Genomic DNA, 12,454 nt, shown 5'->3' with positions numbered 1-12,454 from the left:
GAAGAAAGTCATCAGGGACAGATAGCTCGCGTCAAATTCATCATTGGAATCACTCGATATGATTGGTCATATAAAAACCTTGGGATCCAAATGCATAATGAGTGCTCCAACCCCTGCCCCCCCCCCCCCCCCCCTCCCTCGCAGTGGTCTGGAAGCCAGTGAAGCCGTGACGGAGTGTAAGCTCGCAACTTTTAAAGAAGGAACCACTATTTTTAACACCTTTATTTAACCAGGCAAGTCAGTTAAGAACAAATTCTTATTTTCTAATGAACCCGTGATGCTGGGTGCCTGAAAGTCCCGCGGTGTAAGCTTGCAACTTTTAAATGAGGAACAACTGTAAAAACAAATTCCTATTTACAATGAAGGCCTAAACCAGCCAAACCCGGATGACGCTGGGCCAATTGTACGCCGCCCTATGGCACTCCCAATCACGGCCCCAACCCTATGGCACTCCCATAATTGGCCCCAACCGCAATTAATACATTTGGGCACAGTCGATAGCGTGCTGGACTTTGGGATACAATGTTGAGGGTTTGAAACCTGCTCCATGTTGTTTCATTACATTATTATGCCGGTCTCAGAGCAAAGCCTGGATTGTTACTCGCATCTTGTTCCTCGCTCTCTTCCACACGTCATTTAACAAGATTGTGGGCATGCTGTACTGTTTTTTTCTGTATATATGAATTACAAAATAGCCTTAAATCATGTTTCTAGTCTATTGCAAAGTTACAATGTGTAATCATTGATGTCCCAGGAGTGGTAAACACTGTTGAAGTGAATAATTGTAATACATGCATGCAGACACAGCATCATTCAAAAGACTGGAGTTTGATACACCTGGTATTGGATATGAAATAGCATTTTTGTAAATTACCTTTATGACAAACATGTACAATCGTTTGTCTCTACATTAACTAACATATTTCTCTCAATTGTAAATGTTTTGCTTGACTCGTTATGACATAACTACTTACATTTGCTTCCAATGTAATGTTTTTTCAGCCATCTTCGTTGGAGAAAGTCACCAGGGACGTGGGCTCGCATCAAATTCACCATTAGAACCACTCTATATGATTGGTCGTATATAATCCTTGGGACCCAAAAGCATAATGAGTGCTCCAACCCCCCCACCCCCCCCCCCCCCCACCCCCAACTTTTAAAGAAGGAGCCACTATTTTTGAAAACATATTTACTTAACCAGGCAGTTAAGAACTCTTATTTTCAATGACAGCCTAGGGACAGTAGGTTAACTGCCTTGTTCAGGGGCAGAACCGATTTTTACCTCGTCGGCTCGGGGATTCAATCTTGCAACCTTTCGGTTACTAGTCCAAATGCTCTAACCTGCCGGTGTGCTCTAGTAGGAAGACCACTGTGTGCAGCTCACCCTGCACTAACATAAATAACATGAGCATGTCTACTTCTGCATGTTTTACTAGCAAGTTAGTGATTTCATGAACCTTGTTTCTTATGCTACATATGTTAACGTGGGCTATTTTTAGCACTTTTCTGGGATGCTTGATTGTTTTCATTGCTTTACTGGGAAGCTTAGCAGAAGTAGACATGCTCATGTTATTTATGTTAGTGCAGGGTGAGCTGCACACAGTGGTCTTCCTACTAAGGCCTCAATGCTAACAGTATAACTCTGGTTCATAAGCACATGATAACTGCATACAATAGCTGTTGGATCAGCAGAGGCATTCTCAGCAGTTAGAGGGACATCAAATTAGGTTACTTTGTGTCCACCAACAGCCCTGGCATAATGTACATTTACAATCATTATTACAATTCAGCAACACAATGGTCGGGCTTTGATTAGTCAGTGTCTCAACGCAGCCATATAATGCTGTGAAAGGATCTAGAAACCCTAAATATTTGGGTGGATTCCATCCTCCTACTATTTGGTTGTATAGCCTTTTGCCAAGATACAGTTGAAGTCGGAAGTTTACATAAACTGAGTTTAAATGTATTTGGCTAAGGTGTTTCACAATTCCTTACAGGTCTTGGCTTGGCTGATGTCTTTTACAGGTCTTGGCTGATTTCTTTTGATTTTCCCATGATGTCAAGCAAATTGCCACTGAGTCTGAAGGTGGGCCTTGAAATACATTCAAAGGTACACCTCCAATTGACTCAAATTATGTCAATTAGCCTAATCAGAAGCTTCTAAAGCCATGATGACATTTCTGGAATTTTCCAAGCGGTTTAAAGGCACAGTCAACTTAGTGTATGTAAACTTCTGACTGGAATTGTGATACAGTGAATTATAAGTGAAATAATCTGTCTGTAAACAATTGTTGGAAAAATTACTTGTCACGCACAAAGTAGATGTCCTAACCAACTTGCCAAAACTATAGTTTGTTAACAAGAAATTTGTGGAGTGGAAAATGAGTTAATGACTAACCTATGTGTATGTAAACTTCCGACTTCAACTGTAACTGCCAACAAATTCTTCTTGTAGCGATCAATGAGCTTACTGCAATGTTCTACTTTCAATTTGAACCACTCGTCAGCAGAAAACTGCTTTGATTCAATGTCGAGGTGTGCCCACCACAAACTGCTGTTTTCAGCTCACACCATAGGTTATGGATGTGACTAAAATCTAGACTCTTCACTGTTCACTCCAGAACAATCCAGCATTTTTACTTGAACCATTCCAGGGTGCTTTTTGATGTGTGTTTGGGGTTGTTGTCCTTTGGAAGATCCACAACCTTCAACAGAGACAGTTTTTGGACACTGGTTTGAAAATTGCACTTCAAAACACCTTGGTCTTGCACACATTCAAGGCCCCCAGTACCAGAGACAGCAAAGCAACCCCACAGCATTATCGAACCTCCCCCATATTTGAGGGAGGGTGTTCTTTTATTTGAACACTTCATTTGGGCATTGGTAAACATAGGAAGATCCCACTGCTGAGGGAGACACTCAAAATCCCACCAACAGTAAACAAGCCTACATTTTGGGGGGGGGGGGGGGGAATGTTCAGTGGACCATTGAAAACATTTGAGCTCTTTGGCAGTACAGATCAGCGGTGTGTTTACTGACAACCAAATTAAGCATTCCATAAAAAGACCCTACAATCAAAGATGGGGAGGTTTGATAAAGTTGTGTTGGTTTGCTGCCTCTGGTACTGGGGGCCTTGAACATGCGCAGGGCATGAAATCGGCACATTATCAGGTGTTTTGTAGTTCTATGTTCAACCCAGTGTCTAAAAATGGGGCTCCATTGAAGGTTGTGGGTCTTCCAGCAGGACAACGACCACAAACACACATCAAAAAGCACCCAGGAAGGGTTAAAAAAAGATGCTGTACTGTTCTGGAGTGGCCAGCAAAGAGTTAAGTTTTGGATGTGATTCAGATCTCATGTCGAGATCTGAAAACAGCAGTTGTTGGAGGGCACCCCTCAAATGTTGAAGAATTAGAGCAGTTTGCTGCTGAAAAGTGGGACAAATTGTCAGTAGAAAGGTGCTACAATATGCATTTTGTCTGTAGTTCTCTTGGCCAAAGACTGTGCAACCAGGCACTAGCTCCAGAATGACAATAATTCTGTCTTAATATTATTAAAATTGTAAACTTGTGTTTACAAAATAAAATCTGTGCTGCAATGTAGAAAATCCAATAAGGTGTGGTGACCAAAATGTTCAATTTCAAAAGATTTTTAGATGAACTAGGTAATTATTATTTGAGAAAACTGCAAGGGTGCCTATCTATTTGGCCAAAATGGTATATTTCATTTCAGTCATTCAGCAGACAATCTTATCCAGAGCGATTGAAAAGGTATTGATAAACATCAAGTGGTTAACAGACTTGGATAAACCCAGACAACAATACACCTTGTTAGAAAGTTGAAGTTGTAACAAAAAGCAATACAGAAAAGTGGGAGTGCATTAGGCTAATCCAAATCCTACACTTTAGACCCAGAGAGAGCGAGAGACACAGTTGAAAGTTCACCCACTGTCCCTTAGTCTAAAAGGTTTATTTTATGGCCCTGTCGCTGTGGCTCCCTTGACCACATTCTGCAATTAAGCTCTGGCAAAGCTCTTAATCTGCTCTAATTGATTGTGAAACATGTTCACTCTGTGTGTGACCATCTCGCAGAGGTTTATTGCCGGTTTTCCCCGTCCCTTATGTTCCAGTAGCACTATCAGCAGAGACTCATCCTGTTAGCTTTGTTGAGAGACAGGATGACAGTGGAGGACACATTCACTGATTCAGCCTTATGAGCCCAGGCCCATAAAAAGTAAATAAACATTTTTAAAAGATAAATGTTATTTTTGTATTTTCTCAAGCTCCCTCTCTGCAGCAGACCTACTGTATAGTGAGAAATATGTTTGGAACATCAAATCGCAATATCCAGTCATAATACATATTGTATAGGCATCCAACACGCTGACCAGCATTGTATGCAAAATAAATGTATACGTTATTCAACCATTTCATCCAAACTGCTCGTGTGCGTCAAGCGACATCTGTGTAGCCAAGAACTAAAATAGAACGTGGTTTCATTTCAGACGCTTGACGTGCTCCCTTCAACGCATTGGTTTATACAAGCATATAACCACGTGGGTGATTGAAAGATGAATGCACCTTAAAGTTGGTTGCCAACCACCATATATACAGTGGGGAGAACAAGTATTTGATAACCTGCAAAATCAGCAGTGTTTCCTACTTACAAAGCATGTAGAGAGAGGTCTGTAATTTTTATCATAGGTACACTTCAACTGTGAGAGAAGGAATCTAAAACAAAAATCCAGAAAATCACATTGTATGATTTTTAAGTAATTAATTTGCATTTTATAGCATGACATAAGTATTTGATCACCTACCAACCAGTAAGAATTCCAGCTCTCACAGACCTGTTTGTTTTTCTTTAAGAAGCCCTCCTGTTCTCCACTCCTTACCTGTATTAACTGCACCTGTTTGAACTCGTTACCTGTATAAAAGACACCTGTCCACACACTCAAACAGACTCCAACCTCTCCACAATGGCCAAGACCAGAGAGCTGTGTAAGAACATCAGGGTAAAATTGTAGGCCTGTAAGTAGGAAAACCTGCAAAATCGGCAGTGTATCAAATACTTGTTCTCCCCACTGTATATATATATATATATATATATATATATATATCAATCTATAGTCTACACAACCTTCCCAGCTCTGCAGATTTTGCTGCGAGGAGGCAGAATCATTAGATAATTTATTTTGGTACTGTCCACATGTATATGTAGCTCATTTTTTGGTCACAGGTCCAGGATTGGCTGAAGAGTTGCAACATTTACCTGGATCTAACGCTGCAGATAGCAATACTGAGTGATTTGAAAAGTTAGTCAATCGATCAATAATATAATAATTAATTTCAGCAAAAAAATCTTTCATTTAAAATCTGTAGAAACTATGAGAATATAAAAGGTTCAGAATTGAGGATTGACCACAAGTTCTCAATGAGATTAAGGTCTGGGGAGTTCCCTGGCCATGGACCCAAAATATTGATGTTTTGTTCCCCGAGCCACTTAGTTATCACTTTTGCCTTATGGCAAGGTGCTCCATCATGCTGGAAAAGGCATTGTTAGTCACGAACTGTTCCTGGATGGTTGGGATTAGTTGCTCTCGGAGGATGTGTTGGTACCATTCTTTATTCATGGCTGTGTTCCTAGGCAAAATTGTGAGTGATCCCACTCCCTTGGCTGAGAAGCAACCCCACACATGAATGGTCTCAGGATGCTTTACTGTTGGCATGACACGGGACTGATGGTAGCGCTCACCTCGTCTTCTCCGGACAAGCTTTTTTCCGGATGCCCCAAACAATCGGGAAGGAGATTCATCAGAGAAAATGACTTTACCCCAGTACTCAGCAGTCCAATCCCTGTACCTTTTGCAGAATATCAGTCTGTCCCTGATGTTTTTCCTGGCGAGAAGTGGATTCTTTGCTACCCTTCTTGACACCAGGCCATCCTCCAAAAGTCTTCACCTCACTGTGCGTGCAGATGCACTCACACCTGCCTGCTGACATTCCTGAGCAAGCTCTGTACTGGTGGTGCCCCGATCCCGCAGCTAAATCAACTTCAGGAGACAGTTCTGGCGCTTGCTGGACTTTCTTGGGCACCCTGAAGCCTTCTTCACAACAATTGAACCGCTCTCCTTGAAGTTCTTGATGATCCGATAAATGGTTGATTTAGGTGCAATCTTACTGGCAGCAATATCCTTGCCTGTGAAGCCCTTTTTGTGCAAAGCAATGGTGATGGCACGTGTTTCCTTGCAGGAAACCATGGTTGACAGGAAGAACAATGATTCCAAGCACCACCCTCCTTTTGAAGCTTTCAGTCTGTTATTCAAACTCAATCAGCTTGACAGAGTGATCTCCAGCCTTGTCCTCGTCAACATTCACACCTGTGTTAACGAGAGAATCACTGACATGATGTCAGCTGGTCCTTTTGTGGCAGTGCTGAAATGCAGTGGAAATGTTTTTGGGGATTCAGTTTATTTGCATGGCAAAGAGGGATTTTGTTATTAATTGCAAATCATCTGATCTCTCTTCATAACATTCTGGAGAATATGCAAATTGCCATCATACAAACTGAGGCAGCAGACTGAAAATTAATATGTGTGCCATTCTCAACTTTTGGCCACGACTGTACATAGGTTCAGAACTTTTGTGAAATAGCACAGTTATGTATGGCAAATATTAATCAAACTGGATGGACATCAGAAATAGAGGAAGGCCAGGACTAAAAACAAACAAAATATAACAATTGTAAAATAGATGTCCGTACACACACACACATATTTACACCCCAAAAATATATGGGGGATTGGAAATGATGCAGACAATGACAATGATGAAAGTTGCAATATTAAAGCTGAGCCACCTACTAGAAAAATAAAACAAATCAAATAAAGAAAGAACACTTCTCCCAGTACTTGATATGGGGATATAATCTACATGCATGCAACAGCCTCTGTTTTAAAACCTTTAGATTCAGTCTGTCATTCAGCACTGTGTTTTCAGCACTGTGTTTTCTCACTGGGGACAATTTTCATACACATCACTGCATTTCGTATAGTTCTGCTGGCTGGGAGTCTGCCTACCAGAAGGGCCCAGCATAAGCTACTTTTTGTATTGTTGGATACAGACTTAAGCCCGTTTCAATATAATTGTATAATTAGTCTAAAAGTAGTAATTGTGTTATGTGTTAGATGGAATGGTTTATGTGCATTGTATTTGGGCAGAGGTAAAGTACAAGAGTGGGCCCGTCTCTACGGGCAAGAATGATTCCATAACACGGAACCCAAACCGGCTGCACGTGTGCGCCATCGTGCACACATTTATTTTGTCCCTCCACACCAAACGCGATCACGACATGCAGGTTAAAATACCAAAACAAACTCTGAACTAATTACATTAATTTGGGGACAGGTCAAAAAGCATTAAACATATGGCATTTTAGCTAGCTAGCTTGCACTTGCTAGCTAATTTGTCCTATTTAGCTAGCTTGCTGTTTCTAGCTAATTTGTCCTGGGATATAAACATTGAGGTGTTATTTTACCTGAAACGCACAAGGTCCTCTACTCCAACAATTAATCCACACATAAAACTGTCAACCGACTCGTTTCTAGATATCTCTCCTCCTTCTAGGCTTTTTCTTCTCTGGACTTTATATTGGAATTGGCAACTTAAATAAATTAGGTGCATTACCACCACCGACCTCATTCATCTTTCAGTCACCCACGTGGGTATAACCAATGAGGAGATGACAATCTCAATGAGGTCGGTGGTACAATGAGTAGACGGGAGAGGCAGGACTTGTAGCGCGATCTGCGTCACAAATAGAACTGACTTCTATTTTCGCTCTTGGCGTTTGGGTGCAATAATTGAATAATATAGATATCTAAATTTATCTTGCAACACTCGCGCATGCGACGCAGTCAGCCTGTAAGGGTTGAATAGGAGCCTTAGCACTGTGTCTGGAGTTAGATCGTAATTACGGTCATATCTTCAATGTTTTATACCATTATATATTCTCGTAATATGAAAATACATTCTTAGGGATGGAAAGTGGTGTTAGGTTTAAGTTCTTTGTGTATGAGAATTATCTAGTGGACCGCGGTAGACTGCAAGAATGTGTACTACCTGTAACTTAAGGCTTCTCCTGACTGATAAGACCTGTGATGTGGAGGAGTACCTGACTCAAGCTGGGACGATAACTCCATCTGCCCAGAGATTGATTGTTCATCCTAGACACAGAAGGGGGGCCTAGTCAGAGATTATAAATATATGCGTTTGTGACTTTATATCATGTCTTGAAGCTATAACACCCAGTGTGGTGAATAAATCTAGCCTGAGCTTCCTTTGGCATCTGTCTGGATTATTGAAGCAGACTTTAACCGTATAGAAAACAGTTATTCAGAGACTCACTACCTGAGCTCACATATTATCTGGAGATCCAGTCATTTTCAGAGCCGCTCTCTTGTCTGGCTGGTTCTGGAGGTCCCACACTGACCGGGGGAAAAAAGCTTTTAGTTGTTATGACCCCAACTCATGGAATCACCTTCAGGCCACCTTGAAATTAGATTTGCTTGTTACCATTGAACAGTTTAGATGGAATTTAAGGGAGGTGATATGAGAGAGAGTTGTGTTTGGTTTAATAAATCTTAATGTATTGATATTATTTATTGTATGTTCATAGCGGTCCCTTGCAAACGAGACCCTGGTCTCAATGGTGACACACCCAGTATATAAAAAAATTAAATTGCACCTTGTGTACTTTACTACTCTAATCCTCAACAGTAAGTTAAGACTCAGATGGAGTTCCAAACCCTTTTTGGGGGGGGAAAAGCTGATTCACGGGCTTATAAAAGTGGAACAGTATGTTGTGCTGTCAGAACTGTGAATTAGATGGATGATGTCAACGTACAAGTTTTATAGTGGTTAGCCTAACTCAAATGTGTACAAATTAAAAACAACATAACAAAATGTGAGCACTATTGCACATGAATGTCTTGCCTTGAAGTCAAATGTCAAAACACTTGATCTGTGGAATGGATTTCAGTGGGAATATAGGGCCTTACATTTTTCCTGCACTGTAAATTGAACAAATGTTTAGCATGTAGATTTCCATGGCCTTGAAACCATCGGTCTGTAAATAACATGCTTTAGACAAATCCAATCCTCACCACGTACTGTGCAACTAGCTAAGTCTGGGGAAAAAAGGGAAACTATAAGGAGCAAACTCATGATGCTGAATGCAAAGCTTTTTACATTTCGCTATCTAGTGCTCAATAAAACAAATGAAGGAACGGTGTTGCATGATAAAGGAGACATGCTTCCTTGGGATTTCTGTCAAACAGGCCAATTACCCTTCGAAATCCATAAGATAACATTCTGTTCTACAGTATGTTGCATCATAAACCCTGACATAACAATACTATCTCCCCACAGCAAAAAGCTTTGGTTAAACAATGCCAGAGACAACTAGAAAGCGGTCCAGTTCTTCATGCCCATATTCGTTTCCCTCATTAGCATATCGCTAGTTCGCTACTAGGCTCATCCAAGATGGCGTAGCAGTCAGATGTCTTTGTCCTTCGTCTTGTCGTGTCCCCCCACGTCTGTCCCGAAGCAAGCATCAAAATTAGCCTGGAGCTAGCCCATGCTAGGCCCATTCTCCCGGCTAGCTGAAGAGGCCCATCAGCCACTCCTGGGCTACAATAACTGGGATCCCTCACGACTGGACTACCGATGTAACCTGCTCGAGGGGGTACTCAACTGGCCCCTACGCCACGACGTCCCCTTTACGCCCATCTGCTAGCCGCAGCCCGCTAGCTGTCTAGAGCATATTCGACTGTTAGCTGTATAGATCCATCGGCCAATTTATTGGGCCACTATACCTATTTTGCCAATTGGACTTGGACCCCTCTGCTACTCGGAACCCTACTAATCCATCACAACTGGTCTATTGATGTCACCACACGCAGAGGCTAAAACCGACTTTGTGTTGTGACGTCCTTCTAAGGCCCTTCTGCTAGCTGTCTGAATCGCTGTGTCTCCAGCCAGCCCAACCACTCACTGGACCCCTATGATCGCTTGGCTATGCATGCCTTTCCCTAATATCAATATGCCTTGTCCATTACTGTCCTGGTTAGTTATTATCTTATTTCACTGTAGAGCCTCTAGCCCTGCTCAATATGCCTTAACCTACCATTTAGTTCCACCTCCCACATAATGCGATGACATCACCTGGTTTATATGTCTCTAGAAACAATATCTCTCTCATCATTACTCAATGCCTAGGTTAAACTCCAATGTACTCACATCCTACCATCCCTTTGTCTGTACACTATGCCTTGAACCTATTCTATCACGCCCAGAAACCTGCTCCTTTAACTCCGTTCCGAACGTACTAGACGACCAGTTCCGTTAGCCTTTAGCTGTACCCTTATCCTACATCCCCAGAGGAACAGAGGAGAGTTTTTTTTAAATGTGATGACATTGAAGCAATGAAGAAAACTGGTTGGATTTGAAAAAAGTCCATGTAAAATAATTTTGTATTTATTTTCCACCCAAATTGCAAACTAAATCCAATGACATTGTGACTTTTGATATCACCATGCAGTAAAATGTGTTTATTGACAGAGTTAAAAACCTCTGCCAAGAACATCTAGGTTTTCAGTTTTCTGCTTCATACTCAGACCACTAAGAAAGTCCTAGCAAAATTCTTACTTCAGAAATGTTTTTTGGATAAAAATCTATTTGTGCATTTTAAAGGAAATATATTATGCTAAGGTACTTCATTGTTACCCAGAAATGATTTTAAAAATATATATTTAAACATCCCAAAATTCTGTCAGGGTTAGCCACATTAGCGCTGTTTGTGGATAATAGCTAGGTAAGTGGGTTAGCTTAGTATTAGCATTGGCGCTCTTACTTTGGGATGTGTCTCAACAGGAGTCGGAGGGAGGGCAGGTCTCCCTTGGCAGCAGCATAGTGGACAGCCAGGGCCCCAGTCTCTGTGGACACCCCGGCATCAGCCTCCCCGCTCTTCAGCAACCAATCAGTGATCTCGTGATGGCTGAACCGGGAGGCGAGGTGGAGAACGGTAGCTCCGGAACTATCACGGTCCTGAAAAAGATGAGAAACGTGGAAAATATCAGAAATAGGCGTCAGGGCTTATGTGCCGGGTTAGTTCAGTTACATCCTAGTAGTAGCCTAGATCAAGGACACGTGTTACATCACGTACGTACACAGGACTATTCAATGTCTGGTTTGTGCTAATGTATGCCTTGTATCGTCCAATCAATTCACTGGACTCACTTCACCTTTATGTCAGGAACAAGAGAGTACTATTTCTAAAACAACAAAATAGCTCCATACAGCATTAAAAAATATGACATCATTACTCTGCATTCAAGTAATTTAAAATCAGATATGAAACCATTATTAAAAAGAGATGGGGTGAACCTGAAATAATTTGAAAGATATTATCTGAATTGGGTAACACTGTGCCTGAAACCACTCATAAAAACAAGAGGTGTCAATGACAGAGTGGAAACGAACAAGGACGACCCACCGTGTCAAACTTAATCTAGACTACATTACTAATGGTAAGAGAGGCCATATACAGATGTTTGCCAATTTGCTTATCACTTGCACACTTTGTGGTGGCTGTATAGTCTGTCAACCATGTAAGCCTAGCATTGAATGGTGAACATGTAGCGGTAATGAAGGGAGCTCTTATTAGGCTGCTCCTGTTACTAGCACTAGTTTATTGAGCAGAAAACGGGCAAAATAATAGTAGTAGTTGTCGTCAGCAGTGTGTTTTCATGGACGCAAAGGGAAGCAATGTCTCTGTTTCATAATTTTCCTTCAAATCGCAAGAGGCCGAATGTATCTTACAGGAGAAAGCATCCAAGCGAGTGAACAGCCACCTTCTGTCTTTCTACATGTAGGCCATTTATCTGATGCTGTCTGGTCCAAACGACTATGACATTGTTGCGGCCCATAGCATTGAAGGGATGAGACACCACCGAGCATCTGGCCTCCCTTGACCAAAAAAATAACTAAATTAGCCACATCAGCGTTGAGCTAAACTAGGGATGGTCCTGACGCACCAAAAAACAAAATGTTCAAGGAAGCCAGCTTGGATTTGGCAGCACATCTATCAAATCTCATTGAGAACATACGGCATTGACAGAAAAACTACAATTGTTGCATCTCGTTGTGTTGCACTCCGGTGGCTAGCTAGCTAAAATTGGCTCTTTCCTAAATTAGCCATGGATGTAGATAGGGATTTGGACTTGTGGTTTAACTTAATTCTCTGTACTGGCCAATGATTATGATGGTGATTCTGATCCAAACATTAATTCATACATTGTTGTGCCCCTGGCCTGAGAGGATGGAAGTTCAATATGTAGCTAGATATAGAAGGCTAAAGTTAACTAGCTAACGTTTCCCATGAATGGAAGTTAGGC

At 41.5% G+C, this 12,454-nt stretch overlaps 1 protein-coding gene across 1 annotated transcript in view; it reads right to left on the bottom strand.

Annotated features, from left to right (window-relative positions):
- The window catches only part of LOC110491049 (espin), a 119,140-nt gene that overhangs the window by 101,149 nt on the left and 5,537 nt on the right, over positions 1-12,454 (bottom strand). Inside the window, exon 2 of the mRNA XM_090201597.1 lies at positions 10,912-11,105. Coding sequence (XP_090057723.1) covers positions 10,912-11,105 — 194 coding nt within the window. The remainder of the gene's footprint in view (positions 1-10,911; positions 11,106-12,454) is intronic.

This window comes from Oncorhynchus mykiss, chromosome 16 (genome assembly GCF_057628025.1).
Source record: "Oncorhynchus mykiss isolate SJ-2025 chromosome 16, ASM5762802v1, whole genome shotgun sequence".
NCBI classification, from domain to species: domain Eukaryota; kingdom Metazoa; phylum Chordata; class Actinopteri; order Salmoniformes; family Salmonidae; genus Oncorhynchus; species Oncorhynchus mykiss.
Note: the sequence above shows the minus strand (reverse complement) of the source record. Positions and strands in the feature narration are given on the sequence as shown.